Below are 26,076 nucleotides of genomic sequence, written 5' to 3'. Positions count from 1 at the left end.
ACGCGTCAAAATAAAACAGAAAATAATTTAGGCGGTACGAATTAGATGGCAACCGCCTGCCGCGTGAGGTGCACGTTCCCTGTAGGCCTTGGCGACTTTAGCGAGCTGGCAGGGCAGCAGCGCGGGGTAGCGCGCAACGCTGTATAGTGGTTTAGGCGATCCAGGTGGGGGTGATCTTTAAGGGCTTTTTTCTTATTGTCTTGGTCGGATGAGGGGTTGAATGGCATGCAAGGGTCCTCAGCATTTGTATGTACATACTATAGTAGTATCTGCTCTCCAATTGCCAGGCAGCAGGCCATCAACCATAAACATAGGCACAAACCCATCTCAGTGCATATCAATACCAATATAGCATTTCAGTACGTCGACCTAGACTTAAATCGCTATCTGATGCCATCTCGCTCAGTACATGGTAGTTCGCTCTGTTGATCCTAAGAATTATTTGGCGTTCCCTCCTGTGGCTTTTCTGTGACGTTCTGCTCTGTTCTGCATTCTGGGACCAGGCGCTGACTAAGGCTTACTTAGTTGTGTGTATAATGTATTACTCCACATATGCATTACGTATCGTACACAGCGGTTGGTGCAGGGTGTAGGCAGGTAGTGGGGCGCCGGTAAGCGGAACGGGCCCTTCCTGCCTTCACAGTCGGCTATGTTCTTTGCTCGGCCACCTCTCAGGGCACTGCGCTGTAGACAAAATTAATTGCCTTTCCTCCCACTGCAAGAAGCACATCGTTGAACCACCCCCTCCCCCCCCCCCAAAAAAAAGAAAGACGCATTACTCGACCTCACTCACGGCAGATAATACGCGAGCAGGTACGCCTTCAATTTATACTTGCAGAGGAAACCACGAGGAGGACGCAGTCCATGACGAGCAACTCTCTCAACCGGGACCAGCAGTACAACCGTCTCTTTCGGGTGCTGGAATTAAATCGATTCATTCATTAGGACTGCGCTCTCGAGACAGTCCATGGTCCTGAGCTTGGGCTTGAGTTTGACCGTTGGTCAAGTAAAAAGGCTCAGACACTCTCTCCATCGCAACAGGCACAGCCACCGGCACCACCGGAGACGCTTCCTCAAGTTGAGGCCCGACTGAAAAGTTCCGTTTCGGGGCCGCACTGGAAGGTTGAGCTGGGTGGCATCTGATCACATCAATTTTCCTACAATATGGCTGGACTGCCCTCCTTCTACTCGCCGCGGTCCACACCCCGTCATCCTGACACCGACCTCGATGACGACCTCCCAACCACAGCTCTCGAAGACGGCAGTGTGCCTGCAAACCACGAGTCCGACCAGGACGAATCATCGTCAGCAATAACCCGCCCTCCGCCGCCCTCGCTGCTCAGTCCGTCCTTCACCCCTCCCTCGACGCCGGGCACAAGCACCCCATCCACCTCGATCCCTTCCCTCACCGGGGCCCCGACCTCTCCCGCCGGCCCCTCCCTCCGTCCCGCCCGCGCCGTTCCCGTCGACTCCTCTCTTCCTGGCCCAGATTCGGGCTGCGGGTCATCGAAGCCCCGCCTAGTCGAACGGCTGCCCCAAGTCGAGTGCATCGTGCGCGCCCGCATCCCTACTGTCACCGGTACCGAGATGTTCCTCCATCTTTACACCAACGACGTCGATAATAAAGAACATCTTGCCATTGTTTTTGGTGACAATATCAGGAGCAAGAGTCTGGACGCCCCCAGGCCCGGTGAGACCGAGACGGACCGTATGGTCCGCGGCGCCTACGTTGGACGTCTCTACCCTGGGAGGACCACCAGCGGCATGATGGGTCCGGAACAGGTCGAAGGCCCCCCTGCGCGGAACAGCGATATTCCCTTGGTGCGCATACACAGCGAGTGTTACACGGGCGAGACGGCCTGGTCAGCACGCTGCGACTGCGGCGAGCAGCTTGACGAGGCCGCGAGGCTGATGTCACTGCCATCTAACCGCGCCGGGGGTGTCATTATCTACCTCAGGCAGGAAGGCAGGGGAATCGGCCTGGGGGAGAAGCTCAAGGCATACAACCTCCAGGATCTGGGCTCCGACACTGTTGAGGCGAACCTGCTGCTGAGGCATCCTGCCGACGCCAGAAGCTATGGCCTGGCCACCGCCATGCTGTTGGATCTGGGCCAGGACGAGATTAGGCTGTTGACGAACAACCCTGACAAAATCCGTGCCGTCGAGGGTCCGAACCGGGAGGTCGTCGTCAGGGAGAGAGTTGAGATGGTCCCCCTGAGCTGGAGGGGACGGGGAGGTTTCCGGAGTAAGGAGGTGGAGGGTTATCTCAAGACCAAGGTAAGTGCTGCTCGGATCATCTGCACAAACGAATGCTCACTGATTATCTACGTTCAGATCGAAAAGATGGGGCACATGTTAGACATGGAGTCAATACCAGGTAAATAAATAAAGTAAAACTTGCTGCCATCAAGATAGTCTCTCCCTGCTTTTGAAAGCCAAGTCCACGGGCTCAGGCTCACCCCCAAGAGTCCATGAGCAGTCCGTCATATACAGGACGCCATCAGCTGTGGAAGTTTTGCCAAAAACGCCGTCCGCTGGCCAGTAAAAGTGTATCGAGCAACACGTCCCACTGCAAGGCGCTTATACTGGGTATCAGAGCCCTGCCAACAGGTGCCGGGTGGCTGATGGCGCCCTCATTCGTGTATCTACACTCCTGGCGTTTTGGAACGATGGATCACGGGCCACACAGCAGCACAATCAGAAATCTTAACATTCTATCAGCAGCATCAGAAGCAGAACCTGATCGTACCCATTCACGTGCAATCCTTCGCGGCATCAAATGAATCGTCATTTGCTATCTCACTTAGAGACGCCTTACAGGTGGCGGTTCTGGGTCACACACAAGCCGGCTCCGGCAATACTCGGTATACTACGGGCAGATGACCGACCCAACTCGGGATGAAGAGTCACTGGTTCGAATTTGCTCCATCTGCAGCGTTGTGTGTGATGCTGCGTTACGTTGTTATGTGGTGACGTTCTTTGCAGTCACCAGCGTCGACATGATTTGTCACATACATGCAGGCTCCAAGGCTAACACTTACTGGCCGGCCCCTTCCTGCGACATTCTCGTACTGAGACCAGCCAATCCCAGCATCACCAGGGTCAGCTCTTACACCAGACCAAGGGCTCGGCAAATGCAAAGATTTTGGGGGCTAAAAGAAAATCTAGGGTTATAAAGACTGTAAGATGGGCCCGAAAAGTCGGGTGTCTCACTATCTCGTCAGCCTCTCGTCATTATCAGAAATAAATCAAGTGCCTATTGTTTTGTAACCATCAGTACGAGGCCAAGCCGAGTCTCAATCATGCGTCTTCTAGGTGCGCTAACTCTGCTCCTCTACGGCGCTGCGCGAGGCGAACTTACGGATTCAGGTATTACAAAAAGCCCACCCAAGGACCCAAGTCGCGGAATCGTATGCTGATCAAATGTGTAGCGGTAAGCGGCCAGCCGACCGTGGTCTCTTGCGTGGAGTGTGTGGATGGTACGCCAGCCTGTCCAGTTTGTCCCTCCAGTCAGGCATGCCAGATCTCTATCCCTCTTGACTGCACCGAATGCCCCACGGCGTATTGTGTAGATACATCCGTCTCTGGTAGCGAGATTGCGGGCCAGCCGACAGCGACAGGGACATCTGATGTGACTGTCACTGCAGTGAGCAAGACGACCGCCGCCGACGCCGCCTCTACCACAACCAAGCACAATTCAAAATCCACTTCAGGCACGTCCATCTCGGCGGACTCATCTTCTAGCGCCTCGGGTGAGACGACTACAGCCACGGCATCATCGTCAGGCTCGTCGCCGACGTCTGGGGCAAGCAAGATTGCGCAACATGGCTGGTTCAAAGCAGGGACTACAGTAGCAATGGCTTTGTTGGTAGGAGTCACGTGGCTCTAGAAATCGTCAGTTGTTGCCAGCTGTTTTGGGAAAGTCTTACGGCATGAATCATGTCGCCAAGGCAGCCAGTGTATTCTCCGAAACTGTTACGGAGAAGTGCATGGTCGTATCGCGGGGCTTTCACTTGAGGTCAATAATTATGTCAGATACGAGTACAAATCTGGCTGTTGTATATGTTGTGCTGCTTTGTTACAATGTATCAGGCACCTCTTACGCATCCCATATAGCGCAGGCGATTTTTTAATTTGCAATCGACACATGCATCGTGCTGTCTAGGAGAAAGCCCGGGGTATCAGCAAACTTCCAGTACATATCCCATCAATCAATTGCCGCTTGGCTATTACCCGAGAGCCTTGCATGGCTCATTAACTATCTATACCCTGAATAATTATGAATGTGTGCATTGTGTGCTCTCATAGAAATGCTCGTGATCAGAGCAGGTCCTTAAAATCAGAAATTGGATTTGTCTGTTTTGCAATTGCTTCATTGGTATTCATTAATAGAGGAACGCATGTACGATTGCCCTTGTTTCCTCTTCTCGGTCCTCAATGCTAATGATTCTAGCCGGCAAAATTCACATGAATGGCTATTTCACCCAGTTTGTGGAAACTGATTCTATCTTTCTTTCACAACTGAGTTCGATGGAAGAGGAATTTCCCCTCCCAACTCCACATCACTATTTCGCAGAAGAACGAAGTTGAAATTATTATTCTCTTTCCTGGATTCTCGTCTCCTCCACGGCGGATTACTCTCGTCATTCCGGGCTTACCTCGCACTCTTACTCTAGTAGCTGTTGCTATAGCGTGACCCACCACTGATGGCTCCACAGTCACACCACGTCTGCGGAACGTCAGAGAGCCAGGCACAACCGCAAAGGAGAATTTTCTGATTTGTGAAGAGACTCATGTGTATCAATATTTACTTGCCTCCCAGTGTTTCGATAGGTGGAAAATCGGTCTCTCTGGAAGCGGCGCCGGTCAAGCGAATTCTTCCTTTTATCGCCGTACGGGTAAGATGGCATGACTGAGCAGGCAGTCATGATCGTGAGCTCGTCTGTCTTTGATACCTATTCCATGGTCTATCAGGTAGTGTGATGCAATGCAATTGATGGCGAGACCACGATGGCGACGCTGCAAACATATAAGATGGGTTGAGCCACGATATGAAGCTTGACTTTCGAGGCCGGTATCGTCAGACTCATTCAATCGGCAACACAACAGTAAACAACTCCAAAATTCTGACACAATTAATTCTATCTCACTCAAAATCATCTTCTTGTCTATTACATAGAGAAACTCCATTTGAAACATGCCTCTTACCAGAGATGAAGCTGTAGGCTTCGAGGTGGACACGCCCGACACCTGGTCAACCTTTCACAAGCGCGTCCACAAGTTAAAACCTCAGGGAGACTACGATGTGACCATCCATATTCTTGCTTGTGGAGTCTGCGGTAGTGATGTTCATACACTCTGTGGAGGTTGGGGAGAGCAGTATTACCCCTTTGTCGCTGGCCACGGTAAGCGTTGTCCCGGTCCTCCCAAAAGTTCTCGGCTCTAAATCATTCCATAACCAATGATCGAGGACATCGGTTCTGATACTGTTGAAATATTTAGAAATCGTGGGGAATGTCATCCACGTCGGCCCAAAAGTCACGCTGCACAAGGTTGGTGACCGAGTAGGCGTGGGCGCCTCGTCGTGGGCGTGTCTAGAGTGCCGCCAGTGCAAGAAGGACAACGAGCAGTACTGCGAGCACCAGCTGGACACGTACGGTGCCAAATGGCCCGACAACGGCTATGTCACCAAGGGCGGCTATTCCTCCCACATCCGCATCCACGAGCACTACTGTTTCCCGGTGCCCGAGGCGCTCCCGACCAACGTTGCAGCGCCCATGATGTGCGCAGGGCTCACGGTCTTCTCGCCGCTCAAGAGAAACGGCTGTGGACCCGGCACCAAGGTGGGCATCTTGGGCGTCGGAGGGCTAGGTCACCTGGCTGTGATGTTTGCGAAGGCCATGGGCGCCGAAGTGTGGGCTTTTATGCTCGATCACAAGCTGGATGACGACGCTCTTGCCCTGGGCGCCACGGGAACGATCGTCATGTCTGATGAGGACTGGAGCAAGCCGCATAAGCGCACCTTTGATCTGATTCTCAACAGCGCGAGCTCTTCGGTCAATGCCTCCCCGTATCTCCCACTTCTTGATGTCCATGGGCGTTGGATTTCGGTCAGTATGCCCGACAAGAACGACAAAGGCACGGAAGTCTCGACGTGGTCTCAGATTGAGAACGGCTGTCTCATTGGGGCCTCGCACCTGGGCTCACGCAAAGAGGCTCTGGAGATGTTGCAATTGGCCGCAGACCATAACATTGCCACCTGGATCGAGACGGTGGACATTAATGAGGAAGGCCTGCATAAGGCCCTGGAGAGGTGTGCCAGGAGTGATGTTCGCTACCGTTTCTGTTTGACTGGATTCGACAAGGCCTTCGGTGAGGATATCAAAGACCGTGGGGTCTGAGGAAAGTCATGGTGAAGATAGAGAGCATCTGCGTGAACCAATAAGAGGTAACGTGTAATTAAAGTAGTCAAGCTAATGTTTCATTCGAGAACACGCCGTCATGTCCCCAGGTTTAGCTCTATTTGATTATGCTGCTGGTCTGGCTGGAGTACTACGTATTTTTATGTGTGCTAAAATCACATATGTACGGTCCACAACTAGATGATCTCGATGGTCTCAGTATCCCAATTGGCAGGACTATTTGAGCCTGGGTCTTTGAAGCGACCCCATTTAAACAACCCGATACGGTAATATTCTCGCGGCCTCCCAGTACTCCGTAGTAAAAGACCAAGAAGGTAGCGTCTTTCGCCTGTCAACCGAGCAGAAATCAGTGCCCAAGCCATATCATCACCGTGTGGGTTCGAAACGCATGCACACTGGGCCTTGAGATCCTGACCGTCGAAAAATACTTCTGCCCCACCGAGCCATACCTCTGCTTCAAATCGGCCCCCCCTCCCTTCATCCATTTCGAGATTGGCACTTGTGAGAAGCACCTTTGTTCGGACTTTCAAGAAGCCCCACGATACTTCCCCAAACCTGGTCCTTCCTTGAGGAGTAGTCGACGCCTGGATCCAATCGTATTGCGGCTTGAACGGACCGCAATGGTAGGCCAGGCGCACAGGTTCGCCACTGTTACGACTAACAAACGACCACGAAGGCCCGAAATATAGCTCCGAATCTAAGTCACGCGGGTTTGCGGCAGCCAAAGGAGGTGGGCAGGAGATGAAAAACGGGAGATCATTATGAAAATTATCCTCCCAACAACCAGCGTAGTATTTGCTTCCCGTAAGCTCGTGCACCCTTCTAGCAATGCCGGCAAGGGCTGGCAGGCGATCTCTGTCGCGAGAAAAGTCGGCTTCGGCAACCGACCTGAGGATGCCGCGAAATTCTCCGAAGACTGACGCTCGAACCTCATTTGATACAGGTCGTGAGAGGCTGCTCGGTAATGTTACACCTCCGGCGTTTCTATTGTTTGCGCAACACGTATCAGTATAGCCAGTCTCATTCGAGTAAAACCCCGAGCATATGAAATGAATCATATGAGTTCCGAAGACAATCAGTCTCTCGGACAACGCTCGCTCTTGAAAGGTCCAGCCCCGTGTATGCCAGATGGTTTCGTCCCAGTCGGCCGAGAACCATCCGTGCGCCAACATTGAGGTATGGCACGGCGTTACCAGGTAACTGCTTTCGAATGCGTCAGATGACGCAGGTCGAAGCCCCAGTCTCAGTATAGGCTTAGTCTCGCGTTGAAGAAAGCTAACCTGGCAGCTTGGAGATGAAGCAGCACAAATTGTGATATAGGCCTGCGCATATATCATATCCATGATCTCGCTTTCTTGTTCCCAATCAGCCCGAGCCTGGTCCTCTTGTCCCTAAAGTATGCAGAGAGCGTCGATCCACAAATAGCGGATGGATAGGTCCATGCACAACCGGATAGCATCTTTGGTGACAGCGGACATCTCTTTAAGGCTGATACTTTCCGTGCGTTTCTTGAGGTTCTCTGGCGTGGTCTTGGGTTGTATTGTGTTGCCCCAACAATAACTGAGAGCAGCGTACTTCAAACTGGGGACATCAGCCTCGGGTATGTCTTTAGTCTGGATCAGTCGCACGCAGCCAGACTCCGCAACTGAACCGAGATCCAATAGCCTAGTAGGAAAGCTCTTGAGTTGCTGCAGTGGATGGCATGAAGATGTGCAAAGCTCGATTGAATGTTTTATGAAGTCGATGTTCTTGTTGGTGATTTGTTTGCATGGAAGGCTAGTGAATATTGACGGGTGTTGTACTATATTGTTCAAGAGAAGAATGCATGTTAGCTCAAGGAGCCGGATGGATTTTGTACCTACTATTAGGGGGGGATTGAATATCTAACCTTCATCTGAGCCGATTAACATGTCGAATTTATGAAATTCTGTACCGCCCTCCGGCGATATAAACCTGATTTGAAAGCTATGAAGGATCCAGCTCTCCGTTATTCTGTGCTCGGAGCACAAGGATTCTCGTTTGGATACGGCTGTACCCTGGATATCGACACGAAATTCTGCAGGGCAGAATTGCCGCCGGGAGTTGGAAGTTTTTATTGAAAACTCCGATGAAATGAGACGGCAGAACTGGCATCCAGACAGAACTACCTGGTCCATCTTCAGACTCGGCCATGAAACGATTGTGAAGCCTATTTTTAAAAGATAGGCGTGGTCAAACACCATTAATACTTCTTGTCCCTCATGTGCTTGTTTGCGTAGGAACTCGAGGTCTTCCAGAATACGACATCTGTCGCATAGGCGCGCAAGTCCTATTTCGGAGTATTGGTCGACTTTAGAACTGGTCATATTTCATAAGCAATTGGGAAAGACTCGTAGTCGGCTTGAAAGGGCTGGCCGTGAAAGAACTTGGTGAAACACAGCTAATGGTTACATTGAAGCTGGAGGATATCATCTTTGTCAGGGGCTACCCCGCAACCCTGTTGTGATGCCTTAGGCATACTCGCATAAGCAGTCCTTGAGATCTGTTGGTTACACGAGGCTGTACAATGTGAATTCGAGGCAATCAAAGGGAGGGTTGTATGGAGAAGCGGATCGCATATACTGTATACCTCTTAGCAACCTGTGCGTCACTTGTGTAAAGTGGGCCACTGTGACCCTAATCCTCTCATATGAAGGCCGTGTAAATTACTCTGAGCCTGAGATGGCCACTCTGAAGATCTTCCTTTTGTTTAGATAGATTCAATCTAAACACTGTTTTGCCACTTCAACGCTCCTCAGTCTGTGCCTTGTCTTACTTCTCGGGGTCTCTAAAAATTGTGTTGTGCAATTCAGTAGCTAAAATCGACACCCGGAACAGCGGATCCTCGACTTAATGTGTGATTTAATCTAGTTAATTAGAATTGTCATTGACTCGATCTATAATCTGTTTTTCAGCCTATTTTCATCTTACTTGAGAGAACACAAGGGATTTAATCCTCTATCTATCTCACTTGAGTACTGTGCATCTTCCTAAAAAGCATGATATGCACCATTTAGTCCCAGACCTGTCGTCTTTCCTCTGAGCCCTCAGTCTTCAAGCTACTTCTATAGTAATCGCTGTCCTTCCCTCGAGTCTCAGTCCTCGAGCTAGACAGTAATCACATGTGCCATGCCAGCTTATAGACGACTCCTGCCTACAAGGGTTGCTGGGCCATACATGTCCTCAACTGTAGGGAAAGACCCCTCCCCGTCCGTCAAGTCTGCAAGACTCCGTATGGGTGACACAGCTCCCTCCTCCCAGCGAGATACAATACTGTTCCAATAACGCGATTCGTCCTCCACAATGAGCCCGCAATGCCTAGCTTTACTAAAAACAACCAGGTCCGTCCTTAACCCGTTAGCTGAAGCATGTTCCTTGTGGGATCGGATATTGTGCATGTCCACAATACCGTCAGCTTCCGATGCAAGGTATAGCCTGAACGCCGCCGATGAAAATATGTCTGGGCTGTTGAGCTGTTGCCTTATCGTCCTTGCCAGGTGTTTTCGTACTCCCAGTCCCTCGAGTCCGGCAATGCCGGCCACAACAAGATAGAGCGCAGCACAGAGAACAGGTCGAAGAGGATGCGTAAGCGGGATCGAGTGCGAGGCGGCGAGGTATGTGTTGTATACGCTTAGATCGCCAGGGCAGCTGTCGAACACGATCTGCCTCAGGGCAAGAGGAGTGTCTCTGCCGATAGTCGCCAGGATGTTATTCATAGACGTGACCAGCTGGATGGCCATGTTCGCCCCGCCGTTTGAGAACACGTGCAGAAGCACTGATGGATCTTTTCCTGTTGGAAGACCCGCTGCTGATGGAGATGCTGCCTGGTGGACGTCGTTGGCTTGTGTCCCCTCGATGATCCTCCTGATCTCGCATTGTGCTGGCCGAAGTTTTCGGATGAGGGCCTTTTCGCTCAAGAATGCATACTCAGTCGCGACGGTCCGAACGAGCAGGATACTCGAGTTGGGCCATGCTCTGTGGTAGCCCTCGGTGTATTTCTGAATTCGTTTGCTTGTCGCACCGCCTAACCATGTACAGAGAATAATGAGCGTCGGTTGATCTGTCGGTGTGGTTTTGGTTTGTTGTTGGCCACCACGTCCTTTGCCGCCTTTTTGAGCCACAGGCGTGTAAAGGAATATGCCGTTTCCGAGACTGCGAAAGTCGTGGAGCGACATGACGTTGGGGCTTGTGGAGTTGTGTGAGCCTGACCAAGCTTCATCTCGCACGTCCAGAGCTCTTGGTAAAAGCAACCCTTTTCCGGCGTGCGCGCGCCAAGCGATTCTAGGGCCCTGGTCCAGAGAATCAATAAACGAGCCGGGGGTTAGTTTTTAAACTTACCGGTACGAGGAGGAACAATGGCCGATACTATGGTGCGCCATAGGGCTCACTCTGCAAAAACCCCTTTCAGGGGTATACAGTAGGGGTGAGTATAACACATGATTCATGCAAGGTTTTTGGCTAAACAGATATGATCAGATAGGTACATATCTGAATCATGTATTGAATATATCTTTCTAAATAATATACTGAGCCCTAACGCTATCGCACAAATATAAATATCTCTGTACAAAGCCGTTCAAACTTCATATCAGAACGTACAAGGCCATTCCAGGCAATCCAAGGCCAAACATAGTTCTACATCATGGAATCTCACACCCCCTCTTTGCGCAGCAATGTAATTCATTGCCTAACAACTCGCAATTTCCATATAGATATAAAAGCACAAAACTCACGTTGGCAATTCTGTCCAGACTGCAATCTTCCTCTTCCAGCAGAGATCATTGACTTAGTTTCACCGCTGTAGCCATCTACAGTAAGTCATAGCTCGAGATATATATATTTACAAATGCTAACCAATGATCAGGCTCGTGCAAGACTAGCTTATAGCAGTATCCAACCTGTTGTTCCTGCTTTAGTTTTGCCTGCAGCTGAAACCCGCGGCAATCTTATTACATGCACGGAAGAGGCTATTCGGGATCATTATCGCAGCGAACAAACAACTAGAAAGCTCAAGAATCGATTAACAGCTCTGATTACAGCTCAGCTATACTCAGGCGAATATACAACTCGGACAGTTTCTGGCCTGGTTGTTCGCGATTATACTACAATTGCTTAGTACAGAAAGTTGCAATCATTCCCGTTTCTTATCAACCATGATTACAGAACAAACTATGCGCTTATCTAGGAAATCCTCAGTTGCAGTGGGATCGATTCTGATATACGCAGTAAGAACTGGCGTTTTGTTCAATCACTTACAGGCGGAAACGGAGCAAGTATTACTGAGCTTGCTACAAACCCAGCTTGTTTTACAAGTCTCCGATCAGTAATAGTTGCAGCTGATCTGAAGAAGGTCAAGAATGATGCAACTAATAATAAATACAATCTTTTCCTATTTCAGAATCTTAAGATTGAAATCCTCGAGACTGCTAAGAGCAGTAAAAAAAGGAAGATTGCAATCAAGTTCAAGCCTAAACAAGCTCGGATAAACAACCGATCACCAATGCCCAATATCAAACAAGAAGATCAGGATTCTACAATAACAGTTAAAACTGAATAGAGCTTAAGCAGTGCTATACAGGCATTGCTAATTATGATTAAACAAGAGTTGAATGAATCGAGTTCTGTATCTACTAAAACTAAGAATAATCAGTTAGAATTGATCAAGGAAGAACAGTCTTAGATATGCAAATAATTATTATAGTTTATTAGTATAATGCTGATTAATCTTTTACAGAGCTAGTTGATTAAGCGCAAACGAGATACATTATTCGATATTCCATTTAAGATGAATATATGCAAGATCATATACAGATGGAAGTTTGATAAGAATATCAAGTCTGAATAGCAGCTTGGAAGTACATTCGAAGATAATTCTAATCTGAAATCAATTGGAAATATAGAATAAATCTAGTACTAGCTTATACTAAACAATCTCAATATCTGTTTCATCTTTCAATTCTACATCAAGATTATTTACATTTACACCTCTCTCATTTAATCATATACAAAGGTATACAAGACTGCTTGTTTGTAATCTTACTAAACTTAGCTTTGATTCTAGCTCATCAGCCAAATACTTTCGAAAATCAAACTGCAATCTATTATATTCTACAAGATATGATTGCACTCAAGTCTGTAGTATCAAGTGCTCAGATAGTTTGCTAAAAGCATGAACTATATTATTATAGATCTTCATTATCTCATCTAGTAAGTATTTATCCAAGTCTATATCATCTTGTTCTATAATGCTTTAAAGCTCTTATAGCAAGTGAATTAGCACTTGCACACAATAATTCTTAATCTTCTCTGTATTAGATAAATTATAGAGAACTCAAGGCTTACCAGGCACAACATATAGCCAAGACTTTTGTTTGCGAATATAATAAGCATTCCAGAGCTGTACAAACTGTACAAACTCATACCGGATTCTGAGCATATAGATATAGAGAAGTGCAATTCTATCAGCAAGATTATGCTTGCTCTATATATCAGATTTCTCAAGCTGGAAAAAGAAATTCTATTATTAAGTTTTAGTAAGAGTAATCAAATATAATCAAGCTTATACATACTCTTCATCATTTTAATCATTCTTCATACAAACTTCCCCACTATTGCTCAATCTTCATATTATATATACTTTTGCTATAGATCCAGCACTGAGCAAAAAACAAATCTCATAATAGTTGCTCAGATATCAAGTAAGAATGCTAAGTATGAGTAGTTGATGAAGATATATGATCAGGTTCGAACATATCTGTATGCTCATCTGAAGCAGTTCGGATTGGTATAACAGGAACTTAACGATTGCTGAATAATAATGCTTGATAATGATTAGATTGTAGAATTGTATACAGCTATTCCAGTCTCTAAGCAAGATTAGCATTGCATGATAGATAGTAATAAGCTCTAGCAATTAATACTGTTTCTCTACTACAATCTGTACGAATCAGTAATAGCATATACTGATATTATTGAACCATGCTGATATATTGTACAAGAACAATCCAAGCTATAGTAGCTGATATATCACAGAAAAACCAAATAATATACTGTGAATAAGCATCAATGCTGGCATAGCATTCAATGCTATATCTGGATAATTTCATATAGCTATCAATTAATCATATAAAATTAGAACTATAGCATATCCAGCCTTCACAACATCTGTACAATCTGTTTCAGCATTCATTAAGACTAGCCTGATGGAAGTATGGATAGACCTCAGAAAGAATCGCTCATAGAATATCAATTATACATTGTTGAAGATATATATGCAACATATTTCATCCAATCCGTGCTACAAGATTCTCCAGATATTGCTCATTTTCGAAGAACTGATATAAATAGTTGCATATATCAGATATTTGTTAATCATTGCGCTGTCGGAAAATGTTCATTTGCTGCCGTATACGTTCAATTCCAGTGAGAATTACAACCCAATTCTCTTTCTCTGTCAGGAATGTATACATCTGTTGGTCTGATAATCCTTGTTCAAATCAAAGCTCAGCAATGCAGCATTGTAAGCTCTCGGAATCAATAGTACAGCCTTGAAAAGGCTTGAAGCCCCATGTTTGAATATGATTTCGAAGGGTTCGTTCTTTGACAGCAACATAATAAACTTCTGTAAGCTTAGTAAGAATATCAGAAATAGAGATTCAAACTTGTAAACAAGATTGAATAAGTAAACAATATAGATTGAGATTGATACGAGAGCGCTCTGTTGATTATGCTATAATCACAATTAAGATTTGAAACAAATAAGTCTAATCATATATAGAAGCCTGATTAAACTTATCAGAAATTTCATTAACTCTATTCAAGCTTAATCATATAATAATCAAGCTATCTCCAAAAACAATGCATTCAATAAACTCCGAACAGCCTTATATGCCAAACCATACTAACTAAACTGAATAATCATAGATATCTGAACCAAAAAAACGCTGCAGTATGCCCTATCCAACGCTAGTCATATCTGATCAAGCTAAATCAAACCTCTACTTCTCAGAATGAACACAAGCAAGAAGCTCAGTCTGAATCTCGAACTGAAGCATAGTAAGCGCTTCTATACTAGCAACCATGATCCATAAAGAATCTTTGTTAGCTCTGATCATGCCTATATCAATATAAATAGTAATAGCAGACTTCTTCTCATAGCTATAAGAATCTTTGGCACGCTTAGTAGAGACGTATATATCCGGATGCAAGTTAGCATCAGGCTGAATACGCTTGAAAAGCTTCGGAAGAAGCTGAACATCATTATCCGAAGTCTAACCCGAATAACTAAGCTAGAACTCAGCAATGCATGCCTGTTTAGCTGTAAAATGTTAGTATTAATCATATACAGGCTCGTACAGATATATACTGCGAATAGAACATTTCTTTGCACTTGATTTATATTAGCAATTCGCACATGCATAAGCAAAGAGATCATAGCTATCAAACATGCAGTATTGGAACAAATCCTTGCTATACAAGCTCGCACAAGTCTAACAAAGCTTGGCTAAGCTTTTATAATTGCTAAAGAGATATCCGAGGATAGCTGAGTATTATTGCTATCGAGTAGGCTCGAACAGATTCTTTTGCATTATACCATTCTTGAATATTAGCTTAAACTCAAGCAAATGCATAATAGTCTATAGACATATTAGTACAGATCCGATCACTCCTATAAAGACTTTACTAATCTTATTCTTGCAGTGCTTGCTAATGATCTTCTAACAGTTATTGAAATAACAATATAGAATCTTATCAAGGTAGTACGAGATAAGCTGCTTAGATGTAAACATCTGATCAATGGTGTTCGGGGCAGGCTTAAGACGATTGCCCATGTACAGCTAAGAAGTAATATCTAAAGCCTTCTGACCAGGCTTATCATTGCTAAAATGAGTAACCTTGGTAAGGAAAGTCTGATTATCCTTATCCAAATCCAGCTCATCATCATCAGACTCAGCAGACTTAGTATCATGTTAGTAGCAGTTTGAACCATTATTCTCATTAGAAGAAAGCTGTAGGTAAGTGAATAGAGCTGTCTTTGTCTGCTTGGGCTTGACCGAGGCTGTATCGGAAGTCTTGCAACTAACCGGAGCTGGCTCTAAGCATTTCTTAGTCAGTAGTTATATATAGCCAAGTCCAGCTTCCTTCAGCATTGATCGAGAATTATCAACGATATCTTCGAATAAAGCCAGAATAGTCTTTTGATCTAGGCTTGGAATTGTCTGCTTATGCTTATCCGAGCTGGGAGTGTTGCTGCTCATCGTGATCGTGGCTGCACAAGGCAGAGAAGTATGTAAAAAGCTGTAGATGTATGTAAAAGCCTGTATAAATATTAGCAAGTCTGTTCTCTAGCCTTGTGAAAGAAATCATCAAAAATCAATGAAGTGCGATCAGTTTTCAAAAAAAAAAAACTGTAGACAGGGATTTCCGTATATAGAGAATTGAATGAAAGTATGCTCAGGGTGTTATCAGTGCGGTGCAGAGGTCCAAATAGCTGATCAAATACGTACCGTTGGTGGTGGCAGTGGTGGGTGGGTAAAGAAGAAAGTTCGAGGAATGTGGGGGCAATTTGGCTAGCTATTGGTGGCAAATCCACCCTGGGGAGCTGCTGACTAATCGGAACCCTAACCCTGAAAAAAAATTCAGTAGCTTGTGCACATGCATATAGCCATAAACATGTATTTACTAAGTTGATTATGCTAGCACTAGTCTGCTCATACACCCCCTAAATAAGGGTGTGGGCATAATGGTAAACAGGGGTTTTTGCAGAGTGAGCCCTATGGCGCACCATAGATACCCCCCGCTGCCACGCTGCCGGATTCGCTTCGAAAATTTGCGGGCATTTTTTCAGCTCGTTTCTCAATAATTGACCTGATTTTGATCCTCAGATGCCAACCCTGCCACTGCAGCAGGGGGTGCGGCTAAGATCGCTGGTCCCAGAGCAGTGCCGCTCAGCTCAGTGGTTGCACAGACAATCGCCTCAATTGGTAGCCTGCAGCTTATGTTGCCTCTTACCCCCCTAGTCTAATGAGCTAAGGAGGGGCTCGAAAAGTTGACAGGACATTTTTAGAAATGTCATAGGATTGGTTATCTGTTTAAGGTTGGTGTTATTGCAGCCATGCGAAATTGTCCGTCTGTCTACTTTGTAACACTTCGTCATTGGGTGACACTGCAGCAGGCCTCCCGTCTGTCTACGCTGCCACTCAAAGCCGGTTCCCGCCGCATCCGGAGGTCAAGTGTTGTACGGAACTATCAGATCTTGATCTTTGAAAGGCCCAGACACACATTATGAGAAAAATGCGAAAAAATTTATAGCCTTCCGTGCTACGATCAGAAGGCGACGTGCTCAATATACACCTAGGTAATTAATTAGGCGAATTATTTAGGGCCAAGTGGTATTACAATAGACTATTCTATTTGCTCTCCTTCTTTGTTTTTCTATCCCCAACAGGTGGACATTCTCAAGGTCTCACACACATTGCAATTCGAACCCTCCTCTCGGAGCCAGCAGCTTCATTGGACACCACAGAAATTTGGCATCCCATCTTGGTAGAATTAGAATTTTATTTGTTTTGCTTTGGCAGAACCTCGAAAGTTAGGTCACTGCGTCGTCTTTTCGGCTGCATGCAGTCCTTTGTTTTGAGCCATGGCCTCTGCCTCCTTCTGCTCCAACGCACCGGGCTCAGTCAGGTCAACACCAAGCCGCATGGCCTCAGCTACCTCCTCCGCCGGACCGGTGAACCATCGGTGTGCCCAGAGGACCCACGAGCCAATAGCAAAAATGCCGATAATGCCCACCGCGACCACAGTGTAGTTCAGGGTCTGGCTGGTGACAGGGTTGGACTCAGGGAGACAGAACACGACGGTGATACACGCAATCCAGGCACACGCGCCTCCTGCAATCACTCGAGACATGCCTCCAAGGTTGAAGGGTCCTTTCATGGCCGTGAAGTTGCGGTGCCAGATGATACCGATGAGGATAGGCAGACCGTACGAGATGTACAGACCGATGGTCGCAATGGAGGTGGCAGCAGAGAAGGCGACAGTAGAGCCGAGGGATGGCAGAGCCAGGATGAAAGACAGAGTAGCAGCGAGCCAGATTGCCCGGATGGGAGATCGGAATCGCTGGTCGACCTTGTGGAAGAATTCGGGAATGCCACCGTCCCGAGAGAAGGCGAACATCATTCGAGAATTGGAGGTCATGGAGAAGAGGCCGCAGTGCCAGACACAGACTATTGTTGAGGGTCAAACAGTCAGCAACAACAAACAGGAGATACCAGGTATGAGACGACAGCGTCAGGGGAAAGAACGTACTTATGATGATGGAGAATACAGCCAGAGCCCCGTTCTCTCCGAACACATCGACCAAGATCTTCAGGACAGGCTGAGAGTACTCGTTATCCAAAGTATCGGCGAAGTTCTGGATGGAGAAGAGGAAGGCCAGCAAGACGAAGAAGCCAAAGATGGCACTGAAGCCGACGCTCGAGACGACACCGATGGGGGCACTCCAATCAGCTCGGCGGGTCTCCTCGGAGAGATGAGCAGACGCGTCGAATCCCGTGAGCGTGTATTGGGACATAAGGCAACCACACATGGCTACGTAGGCGGGACTGGCCCGCATACTCCATCCGATTCCTTCGAGGCCTGTACCATCGTAGAACGTGGAAAACCTGTTTTACCACAAGGTTAGTCATGGCCAAGATAAAAAAAGAAGAGACATGGAGAAGCATGTATTAGAATCAATAGTCAAAATTCACTTACACAAATTTTGCAGACTGGTGTGTCGGTGCCTTTGCCAAGACAGCGATGGCCTGTTCAACCTTGCGTTAGCCATCAAGAACAGGATAATTGTCTTACAAGATTGTATTCTGGGAGGATAGGATGTATGGATTCGAAGGCACGTACAATAGCAGTGACGCCCGCGCTGTGGAGGAAAATAGAGATGTTGTTGAGATATCTGAGGATGTGTACTCCGAAGGTATTCACCAGTCCCTGCTCTTTGTGTTAGTCTGGTGGAAGTGGTACTGGATAACTAACGTTTTCTACAAGAAAGACTCACATGAGAGATGAGCACGGCTGCGTAGATGCCGATCGTCTGTGCTGCGGTTCCCTCAAAGTCCGGATTCTTCACCTTGGCCGCCGTTGCGATCAGGCCGGCCAGGCCGAAGCTGATGCCAGTGGTCACGGCCACCTGGCCGAGCAAATTGAACCAGCCCGTCAACCTAGAAAGACCAGACGTCAGACTACGGATTTTGTCTCGTGTGATCACTTACACACAATATCTCCAGCCCCGTCTGAGACCAAGAAGTAAGACTATTACTTACCACGCAGCAAAGGGGCTCCACCGAGGAGGGGCGAGCATTGCAGCCCAGAAATATGGGCCTCCGCTCGTGGGAATGGCAGAGACGATCTCGGCCATGGCGATAGCGACGAGCATGGTGAAGAAGGAGACCAAGATCCATCCGACGCTCATAACACCCGGGCCACCCGTGTTGAGGCCATAGCTGAACAAGGTCGTGATGCCCGTGATGACACTGATGATGCTGAAGGACACACCGAAGTTGTGCGCCAGACCCCAGTCTCTCTTCAGCTCCTGCTTGTATCCGAACTGGGCCAGGCGATCCTCATCGTGCTCCTGTCCTGGATTGGAGGTTCTGCGCTCTACCGCTGGCTCGGCCATGATCTGGGAATGTCGCTGCCACAGATAAAAAATGCTGAAGGCGGTACGTATAAGGAATGGTCAAGTGAGGAAAAGAAACAAGAAAGAGAGTGGCCTTGGTTGAAGCGTATAGGCACTTGATGGTAATTAATCGATACCCAATGATATGACAGGATGTAACAGTGGTCAGCCCCTGCCGATGGGATTCAGAAGAGCCTGGCTGGCACGTGTTCAAGTGCCTGTCGAAGCTGGAGAGCGAAAAGAGAGAGAGAGAGAGAGGATGGGGAACGACCTGGTCGAGATCCGTCGAATCTCCCCCGTCTTATTATACCAACCTCCACCTCAGAGGTAGTCTTTCGATCTGGTTATCTTGTTCTTTCGAGTCATGATACGGAAGGGAGTGCGTACGCCTTGTCGCGAGCCCGGTGAATATATTATTATGGGGAAGTATATATCTCGTTGCGGCACTTAACTTTTTCTCCCTCTTACTTCTTCTCTCTTCTTCCTTGTCTTGACTGACCCCCCGTATCAGCAAGCGAGTGGGCATGTATCTTATTTGGAGGCGCCCCAGCGTTTTATCGCGGCGTAGCAGGCCAATCAGGAGGGCAAGAGAAGACGACGGTTCAGGGGAGCTTATCTTTCCGCCTCTAGCCCATATCAGCGCTAACCTTGATTCTCTATCGTGGTACCATACTTGTAAAGTACTCTGACAAGCCTGGGGGGCCTGTTCTCTCCTAATTGCTGTCCAAGTGCCAGTCCAGGGTTGTCCAGACCGTCCCTCCCGTCTAGAGAGCAAACGCCACTGTTCCGTTCCTTTATCAAGCGGGCAGTACTAAGACCGTGTCTGGCAATTTGAGCCGAGGCACGGTGGGCACTTCTCCCGGGCTCAGTATCGAAGGGTCAGTATTTGATATCCATTACCCTCGTCTCTTAGAAATGAATAGGCAATGTGCAGATCAGCGATGGACTTGATCTTGGAGCGTGAAACAATTGGTGAGACCTCTTTCAGGGGTCGTTGAGATTCCATTGCAATCACATTTTGATGTGAACTCATTTTGATGATGATTCATTCCTATGGGAATTTCGCGTACAGCACAGAACCCCCATCTCACCATTGAGGACGGATCAGAAGTGGACGATTATGGCTGATTGAGCAGTTCTGCGAGCGAATAGACTGCAATGTTACTTACTAATACTACATGTATCTTTTCATCAAGGCAAGAAATATAATAATATGCTGGCCTATCTGACCATAAGTAGGCATACTATCACTATCGCTACTACAATCATTACTTACATAAGTAGGTATGTACATACCCCTCCGTTTTGACCACCGAGGCGAATACAAACAGAAAGAAGAAAATCAACTTCCCACTTGACTAAGCGCTGGCCGAAATGCTGGCCTGGCGCCTTGGGTTTCGGTACCGGCTCGGCCAGAGGACGGAAATAAGGAAATACAGCAACGATGCTTCGCTTTGCCAACTGCACTGCAAAGCGCGATGGGCCGAGTGACGTCAAAGAGCGCCACGTGAGGGCGTGCGTTCAGAGAGTCAGTTCTCGTTTCTTCTGTGCCGATTTCTCACGGAATTTTGCTCCCACCACGTGGTGCAGGGACATTTTCCAGACATGGTTGATTTATTTCTCCTGTACATAATAGGTTGCCATACATATACATCTCTCCTTGAGAATTAGGAAATCCTTTCTGGCCAATACTATCCAACTTACCTGTGTCCCAGACCACTTTTCGTTAGCAGCGGCTGAGATCAGCAAACCCGGCGATCATTAGAGCCTCGATCTCAAGTCTGCCCTCTGATTTTATATGAACAAAAATCACAACTACAACAAAAAAGATGGTTGACAGAGATGAATCTCCCGTTCCCTTGCGGGAGAAGATGGGTGAGGAAGAGCTGGGAAACTCGAGTGCAGGGTCTTCGGATCAGCATTCTCTCCCCTACCTCCACGACCCTCATCATTACCATCCCAGGCCAGACGAGGACGTCGAGCGCGGAGTTCCCATGTCAGACGTGGAAACAGACCACAGCGGTGACGAGGACGAAGATTGTCATGATCCCAACGAAAAAGACCACCACGATGGTCATCGCCCCTGTGCTCTCGAGACACGGCCAACCTGGGCCCGCTCTCGAAGCCGGAGAGGCAGCCAGACAGACAGCCAGGCCAATGCCAGCGGTCTGTCGCTCAGTCGTACAATATCGCGGAGAGAAACCGTCTTGTCAAGGCTACGGAGCCGACCAATTCCCCAGTTCAGCCATCCCTTGACACACCAAAAAACAAGTCCCGCTGAGCTCGTGGACTTTGACGGGCCTGACGATCCCTACCGCCCTCTGAACTGGTCGACGCACAAAAAAGTCAGCACCACCCTCCTGTACGGCCTCGTCACCATGACGGCAACATGGGCCTCCTCCTCGTACTCTGCAGGAACAGATCAGATCGCCTCCCAGTTCCGGGTGAGCACCGAGGTGGCCACGCTGGGGACGACACTCTTCCTCCTCGGCTTTGGCCTCGGCCCTCTGCTGTGGGCGCCCCTCTCTGAGGTGTATGGACGGCGTGCGGCTGTGCTCACCCCCATGTTCGTCTCTATTTGTTTCTCCTTTGCAACAGCCACTGCTAGAGACCTGCAGACCATCATGATCACTCGGTTTTTTGGTGCCTTTTTCGCTTCCGCGCCCGTTACCAATACAGGCGGCGTCCTCGGTGATGTATGATTTTTCTCCCCCTTCCCCCCCCCCTCTAACAGATTCCCAGCCACATTTTCACCAGTGACCAAGATTGGCTACTAAAATTACCTTCATTTCATTTCAGCTGTTCTCACCGGCACATCGTGGTATTGCCATGGCTGGGTATGCCCTGGCAGTTGTCGGCGGCCCAACTCTCGGCCCCATCGTCTCTGCGGCTGTCGTACAAGTGCCCTATCTCGGCTGGCGATGGACCGAGTACCTCACAGGAATTCTGCAGGCCTTTGTGCTCCTCAACGCCATCATCTTCATCGACGAGACGTATCCTCCCGTCCTGCTTGTGGCCAAAGCACGGAGGCTGCGTCACGACAGCGGAAACTATGCGCTCCACGCCAAGTTCGAAGAGTGGGAGCCGACCATCTCTGAGCTCTGCCGAAAGTTCCTCGTCAGGCCGCTCCAGCTGCTCTGTACCCCCATCTGCTTCCTCATGGCCCTCTACGCCTCCTTCTGCTACGGAATTCTGTACATGCAGCTGGGCGCGGTGCCCATCATCTTTGGGGAAATTCGGGGGTGGAACCTACTCCAGAGCGAGCTGCCTTTTCTCGCCATCTGCCTGGGCAGCATCACGGGCGCCGTGCTGAACACTCTGAACCAGCTCGCCTACAACAAGGCGTATCATGCCGCGGGTGATCGCGCAGTTCCGGAGAAGAGGCTGCCTCCGATGATGCTGGGCTCTGTACTTTTCGCCGCGGGCCAGTTCATCACGGCGTGGACTGCCGAGCCTGAGAATGCGCCGTGGATTGCACCGGTTCTTGGGCTGTACCTCATGGGATGCGGATTCAACACTATCTTCCAGGCTGCACTGAACTACCTCGTCGACACGTTCAGGATGTACGCAGGTAAGTTGCACCAGAATATATAAGAGACTATACCCTACTCTTTTATCTCAGGATTGAGGAGGGGGGGGGGGAGTAAATTTTCGACTCTTAAGCCAGACTACTAACAAATCTCTCTGATTATAGCCAGTGCAGTAGCCGCGAATACCTTTCTACGCAGTGTTTTTGCGGCTGGTTTCCCATGTAAGTAACCCTGTAAACTCTGTTCTTCCAAAGAACTATACTAACTGTCCGGGAACAAGTGGCCATTAGTCCTTTGTATGCGAACCTTGGTGTCGGCCCGGGCCAGTCTATCTTTGCTGGATTCGCCACCCTGATGATCCCGGTTCCTTTTATTTTTCATCTGTATGGCAAGAAGATCAGGGCGTCAAGCAAGTGGAGCAAGGGCAGCGTGTATTGAAAGCATTCGCGATGACCAAAAAAGTGGTGTGGTGCATTGTTCGGTGTTGGCGGCGTCATCTATATAGATTTTGTATTTACGGCATGATTAATACCTGAGAGGCGGGTGGGTCCCTCAGTCGATAGCATGGTCACATGGTACTGCAGGTGAAAAGTGTGAGTGAGGTCATCTCTCATCATTTGCTATTTAATTGTGTGAAAACTGCCTGTTCATATGTGGACCTTGACCTTTCATTCAAGATAAGAGTTCTGTATACAACAAGGTCCCAGCCAGCGAAAGCCCCCTTTTTGTTGTTGGCTTAAATGATATATCTGAATCCTCTCTGCCCTCTGGCAGAAGCTGGCACGTCTTCATCCTGGTTCTCGTTGAAGATCCTGTCCAACTTCTTGTTCTCCCGCCAGAGCGAGAAGCTCAGGCCTGCCGAGACCACCGTGACAACAAGGCAGAAGGCGGTCGAAATCCACGACCCCTTGACGTAGTACGGCTTCTCGCTGGCCGGGAAGACATTCGTGCCCAACAAGGGCCCGCACTGGCCCAAGGTCTGGAAGACGGCCCAGCCTCCTGTACGCTTGCTCTCGGTGCTGTGCATGTTGGAAACCCACGACATCATCAGCGAGACGCTGACAAAGATCAGGATGGCGAGGTAGACGCCAAGATAGCGCGCCACCGGATCCCTGGACGTAGCGAGCAGGATGAAGCCCACGGCGGCGACGAGACCGAAGAAGCTGATAAAGGGGCCTCGGAGGCGAAGCTTGTCGGCGGTGAAGTTGACGGCCAGAATGACAAAGAAGCAAAAGAGGTAAGGAGGGGCGGACAGGCCGTTGGCTTGGATGGAGGTGAAGATGCCGATCTCAGCAATGATGCTGGGGACGAAGAGCGGAAGGCTTGCGAAGGAGACCTAAATCAAGAGGAAGAAAGTCTTTGGTCAGCGGTGTACGGCGCCATAATCATCCTGCTTGCAACCTCGTTTTTTTTTTGGGGGGGGGGGGGGATTTTAACATCGAAGGGAACAAAACTTACATTGCAGCCAAAGTAAATGATTCCAGTCACAAAGCTGCGCCAGTCCTTCAGGCCAGAGAGCATCTCCTTGACGCGCAGGCCAGTGTGCTGGCCCTCGTCGGTGTCGGCGACCTGGCCCTGGTTGACGCAGTACGAGGCGACCTCCTTCTGCCGGTCTGTGAGGAAGCGGGCATCGCGGATGCTGTCTGGGAGCAAGAAGAAGGCGACGATGGTCATAAGCATGGTGGGCAGGCCCTCGATGAGGAACAGAATGCGCCACGAGGGCACGCTGCTTTTGATGAGCAGGATGGCGTAGCCTAGGGCGCCACCGTAGGCGTTTGCCAGGGCACTTCCCGAGATGAAGATGCCCTGCCTGAAGCCGACCTTGTCGCGCGGGTAAAAGAAGGACAGGTAGACGGGCACGCCGGCGTACATGGCCTCGAAGACGCCGAGGAAGAAGCGGATGGCGGCAAGGCCGGAGAAGTTGTGGACGGAGGACTGGAGGGAGGAGAGGGTGGACCAGGCAAAGACGACACAGGCGGCCCAGATGTGGGCGGGAAACTGTTTCCAGCCGGTGACGGTCCACATGGAGCAGATGTAGCCGATGTAGAAGATGGTGCCGAGCAGGTTGTACTGGTTCCCGACGAGGCCGATGCCGTCGTCCAGACCGGCCTGGTGGGCGTTGCCCAGGTTGGAGCGGTCCAGCACGGAGAGCATGTAGATGACGAAGATGACGGGCATCAGGTGCCAGTCGAGCTTGCGGATGTAGGCAGCCTTCTCTTCGTCGGTGGGGGCCAGGGCGTCGTCCTCGCCCTCGTAGAACTTGTCTGCCTTTTCCACCTCATCGAGGTCAGGCTTGGCCAGGGCCGACGGGGTGTGCTCTGTGGATGGTGCCATTTTCTTTTTTTGGTCTTGCGTTGGCTATGACAGAGAGGGTACAGAAAATCAGCTGAAAATTCAGCTGTGATGGTCCGAGTCTCTCTCTCTCGAACTGGCCGACGACAACGACAACAACAGGAGGACGGGGGACGGGAGAGTGCAAGTGTCAAAGAGAGAAAAGTCGAGTGAGACAAAATGCGCAAAAGAGCGGCATAACGATTTCTTTTTATTCTCACCTTGCCCTTCACACAATAAGACAAGGCCACACTTATCTCTTTCCCCGCGTCATGTCTCTGAAAACCCCCCACTCAATCCTCCTCCTTCGTCTCCTCTCTTAGTGAGCGGTGATGCTTCGGTCAATTTCTGGGGAACGCGGGGCAACAATCTGGGGTGTTCTGGCGTTCTGCATGCTATATCCTGTCACCACCCATCCATCTCACCCATGTTAGCTGTGGACGAGGGCTCCGTTATTGGTTGAACCTCAAGGGATCGGCAGGCTGCACGGTACGTTGCAAGGATCACAGCTGCTTGGGTCTTGTTTGGGTCAGCTTCCCTCCTCCTGACACCGCCCATACATGAGACATACACAGAGTACATGCCCACTATACTTACACGGTCCTGTCAAAGTACTTTTGTACAAGAAGGGCGTGGGCGTACCCTCTTTCTATGACAGCTGCATGATACCACGTCAGGTCCATCACCCAAACTCGTCCTCTTACTGGAATTACTCACATTGCCTGAGCAGCAGGAGGAGGGAAAAGAAAATAAAAGAGGGGGGGAGGGGGGAGGAATTGCCATAGCAAGCTCATCAGCGAGAACCGCTGGTATCGTACTAGACCGTTGAAGTAACCATCGGAGCGGATCTGCGCAGCTCGTTTTGGACGGTTCAGGCACGGCGATAATTACCCTGTATGGAGCACACACACAAGTGGTGCTGTAGTAAGTAGAGCTCAACCATCAATGATGGGGCGCCTGTCAAGCTTTGTGGGTCGTGGGGAGACAGAGCCAAGAGCCTGGGGAAGGAACTTGGCACTGGGGAATGTCTAGTGTCATTGGTCTAGACCAGATCAAGCAATCCGGGGTTCAAGTCCAGCCCCACAGGTCGCCGCCTGGG

The 26,076-nt window shown here is 48.9% G+C and overlaps 10 protein-coding genes across 10 annotated transcripts; 4 read left to right on the top strand and 6 right to left on the bottom strand.

Annotated features, from left to right (window-relative positions):
- The first annotated feature begins 1,572 nt into the window (after nt 1–1,572).
- On the top strand, nt 1,573–2,405 carry M406DRAFT_358186 (GTP cyclohydrolase II). The gene is made up of 2 exons (XM_040923823.1): nt 1,573–2,277; nt 2,335–2,405. Exons 1-2 carry the CDS (start codon nt 1,588–1,590, stop codon nt 2,383–2,385), a joined length of 741 nt encoding a protein of 246 aa, XP_040771443.1. The 5' UTR covers nt 1,573–1,587; the 3' UTR covers nt 2,386–2,405.
- A 1,105-nt stretch (nt 2,406–3,510) lies between these two features.
- M406DRAFT_72955 (uncharacterized protein) lies at nt 3,511–3,941 on the bottom strand (the record flags this gene model as incomplete). Its single annotated transcript, XM_040925598.1, has 2 exons — nt 3,511–3,885; nt 3,930–3,941. The coding sequence occupies 2 exons, from the start codon at nt 3,939–3,941 to the stop codon at nt 3,511–3,513; spliced, it is 387 nt and encodes a 128-aa protein (XP_040771442.1).
- Nucleotides 3,942–5,197: 1,256 nt separating this feature from the next.
- Nucleotides 5,198–6,401, top strand: M406DRAFT_47533 (uncharacterized protein; the record flags this gene model as incomplete). Its single annotated transcript, XM_040924338.1, has 2 exons — nt 5,198–5,411; nt 5,503–6,401. The coding sequence occupies 2 exons, from the start codon at nt 5,198–5,200 to the stop codon at nt 6,399–6,401; spliced, it is 1,113 nt and encodes a 370-aa protein (XP_040771441.1).
- A 197-nt stretch (nt 6,402–6,598) lies between these two features.
- M406DRAFT_72953 (uncharacterized protein) lies at nt 6,599–8,332 on the bottom strand (the record flags this gene model as incomplete). Its single annotated transcript, XM_040925597.1, has 3 exons — nt 6,599–7,813; nt 7,892–8,223; nt 8,311–8,332. The coding sequence occupies 3 exons, from the start codon at nt 8,330–8,332 to the stop codon at nt 6,599–6,601; spliced, it is 1,569 nt and encodes a 522-aa protein (XP_040771440.1).
- Nucleotides 8,333–9,212: 880 nt separating this feature from the next.
- Nucleotides 9,213–10,615, bottom strand: M406DRAFT_342708 (uncharacterized protein; the record flags this gene model as incomplete). The annotated part of the gene is made up of 3 exons (XM_040921800.1): nt 9,213–9,228; nt 9,684–10,500; nt 10,534–10,615. The coding sequence occupies 3 exons, from the start codon at nt 10,613–10,615 to the stop codon at nt 9,213–9,215; spliced, it is 915 nt and encodes a 304-aa protein (XP_040771439.1).
- Nucleotides 10,616–13,408: 2,793 nt separating this feature from the next.
- Nucleotides 13,409–13,558, bottom strand: M406DRAFT_268490 (uncharacterized protein; the record flags this gene model as incomplete). Its single annotated transcript, XM_040917945.1, has 1 exon — nt 13,409–13,558. A coding segment is annotated over one exon (150 nt), but the record flags the coding sequence as incomplete, so codon positions are not given.
- Nucleotides 13,559–16,902: 3,344 nt separating this feature from the next.
- M406DRAFT_295791 (amino acid transporter) lies at nt 16,903–19,116 on the bottom strand (the record flags this gene model as incomplete). Its single annotated transcript, XM_040919212.1, has 6 exons — nt 16,903–17,668; nt 17,751–18,106; nt 18,198–18,247; nt 18,342–18,428; nt 18,496–18,658; nt 18,761–19,116. The coding sequence occupies 6 exons, from the start codon at nt 19,114–19,116 to the stop codon at nt 17,037–17,039; spliced, it is 1,644 nt and encodes a 547-aa protein (XP_040771437.1). The 3' UTR covers nt 16,903–17,036.
- A 1,704-nt stretch (nt 19,117–20,820) lies between these two features.
- M406DRAFT_358184 (uncharacterized protein) lies at nt 20,821–21,608 on the top strand (the record flags this gene model as incomplete). Its single annotated transcript, XM_040923822.1, has 1 exon — nt 20,821–21,608. A coding segment is annotated over exon 1 (663 nt), but the record flags the coding sequence as incomplete, so codon positions are not given.
- Nucleotides 21,609–21,841: 233 nt separating this feature from the next.
- Nucleotides 21,842–23,409, top strand: M406DRAFT_324326 (MFS general substrate transporter). Its single transcript, XM_040919856.1, has 3 exons — nt 21,842–22,687; nt 22,811–22,867; nt 22,927–23,409. Exons 1-3 carry the CDS (start codon nt 21,946–21,948, stop codon nt 23,082–23,084), a joined length of 957 nt encoding a protein of 318 aa, XP_040771435.1. The 5' UTR covers nt 21,842–21,945; the 3' UTR covers nt 23,085–23,409.
- Nucleotides 23,383–24,980, bottom strand: M406DRAFT_268919 (MFS general substrate transporter; the record flags this gene model as incomplete). Its single annotated transcript, XM_040917972.1, has 2 exons — nt 23,383–23,982; nt 24,105–24,980. 2 exons carry the CDS (start codon nt 24,978–24,980, stop codon nt 23,383–23,385), a joined length of 1,476 nt encoding a protein of 491 aa, XP_040771434.1.
- Between the last annotated feature and the right edge of the window lie 1,096 nt (nt 24,981–26,076).

Source organism: Cryphonectria parasitica, assembly GCF_011745365.1.
Source record: "Cryphonectria parasitica EP155 unplaced genomic scaffold M406scaffold_9, whole genome shotgun sequence".
NCBI classification, from domain to species: domain Eukaryota; kingdom Fungi; phylum Ascomycota; class Sordariomycetes; order Diaporthales; family Cryphonectriaceae; genus Cryphonectria; species Cryphonectria parasitica.
The sequence above is the reverse complement of the archived record's forward strand: the minus strand, read 5'-3'. Positions and strand labels throughout refer to the sequence as shown.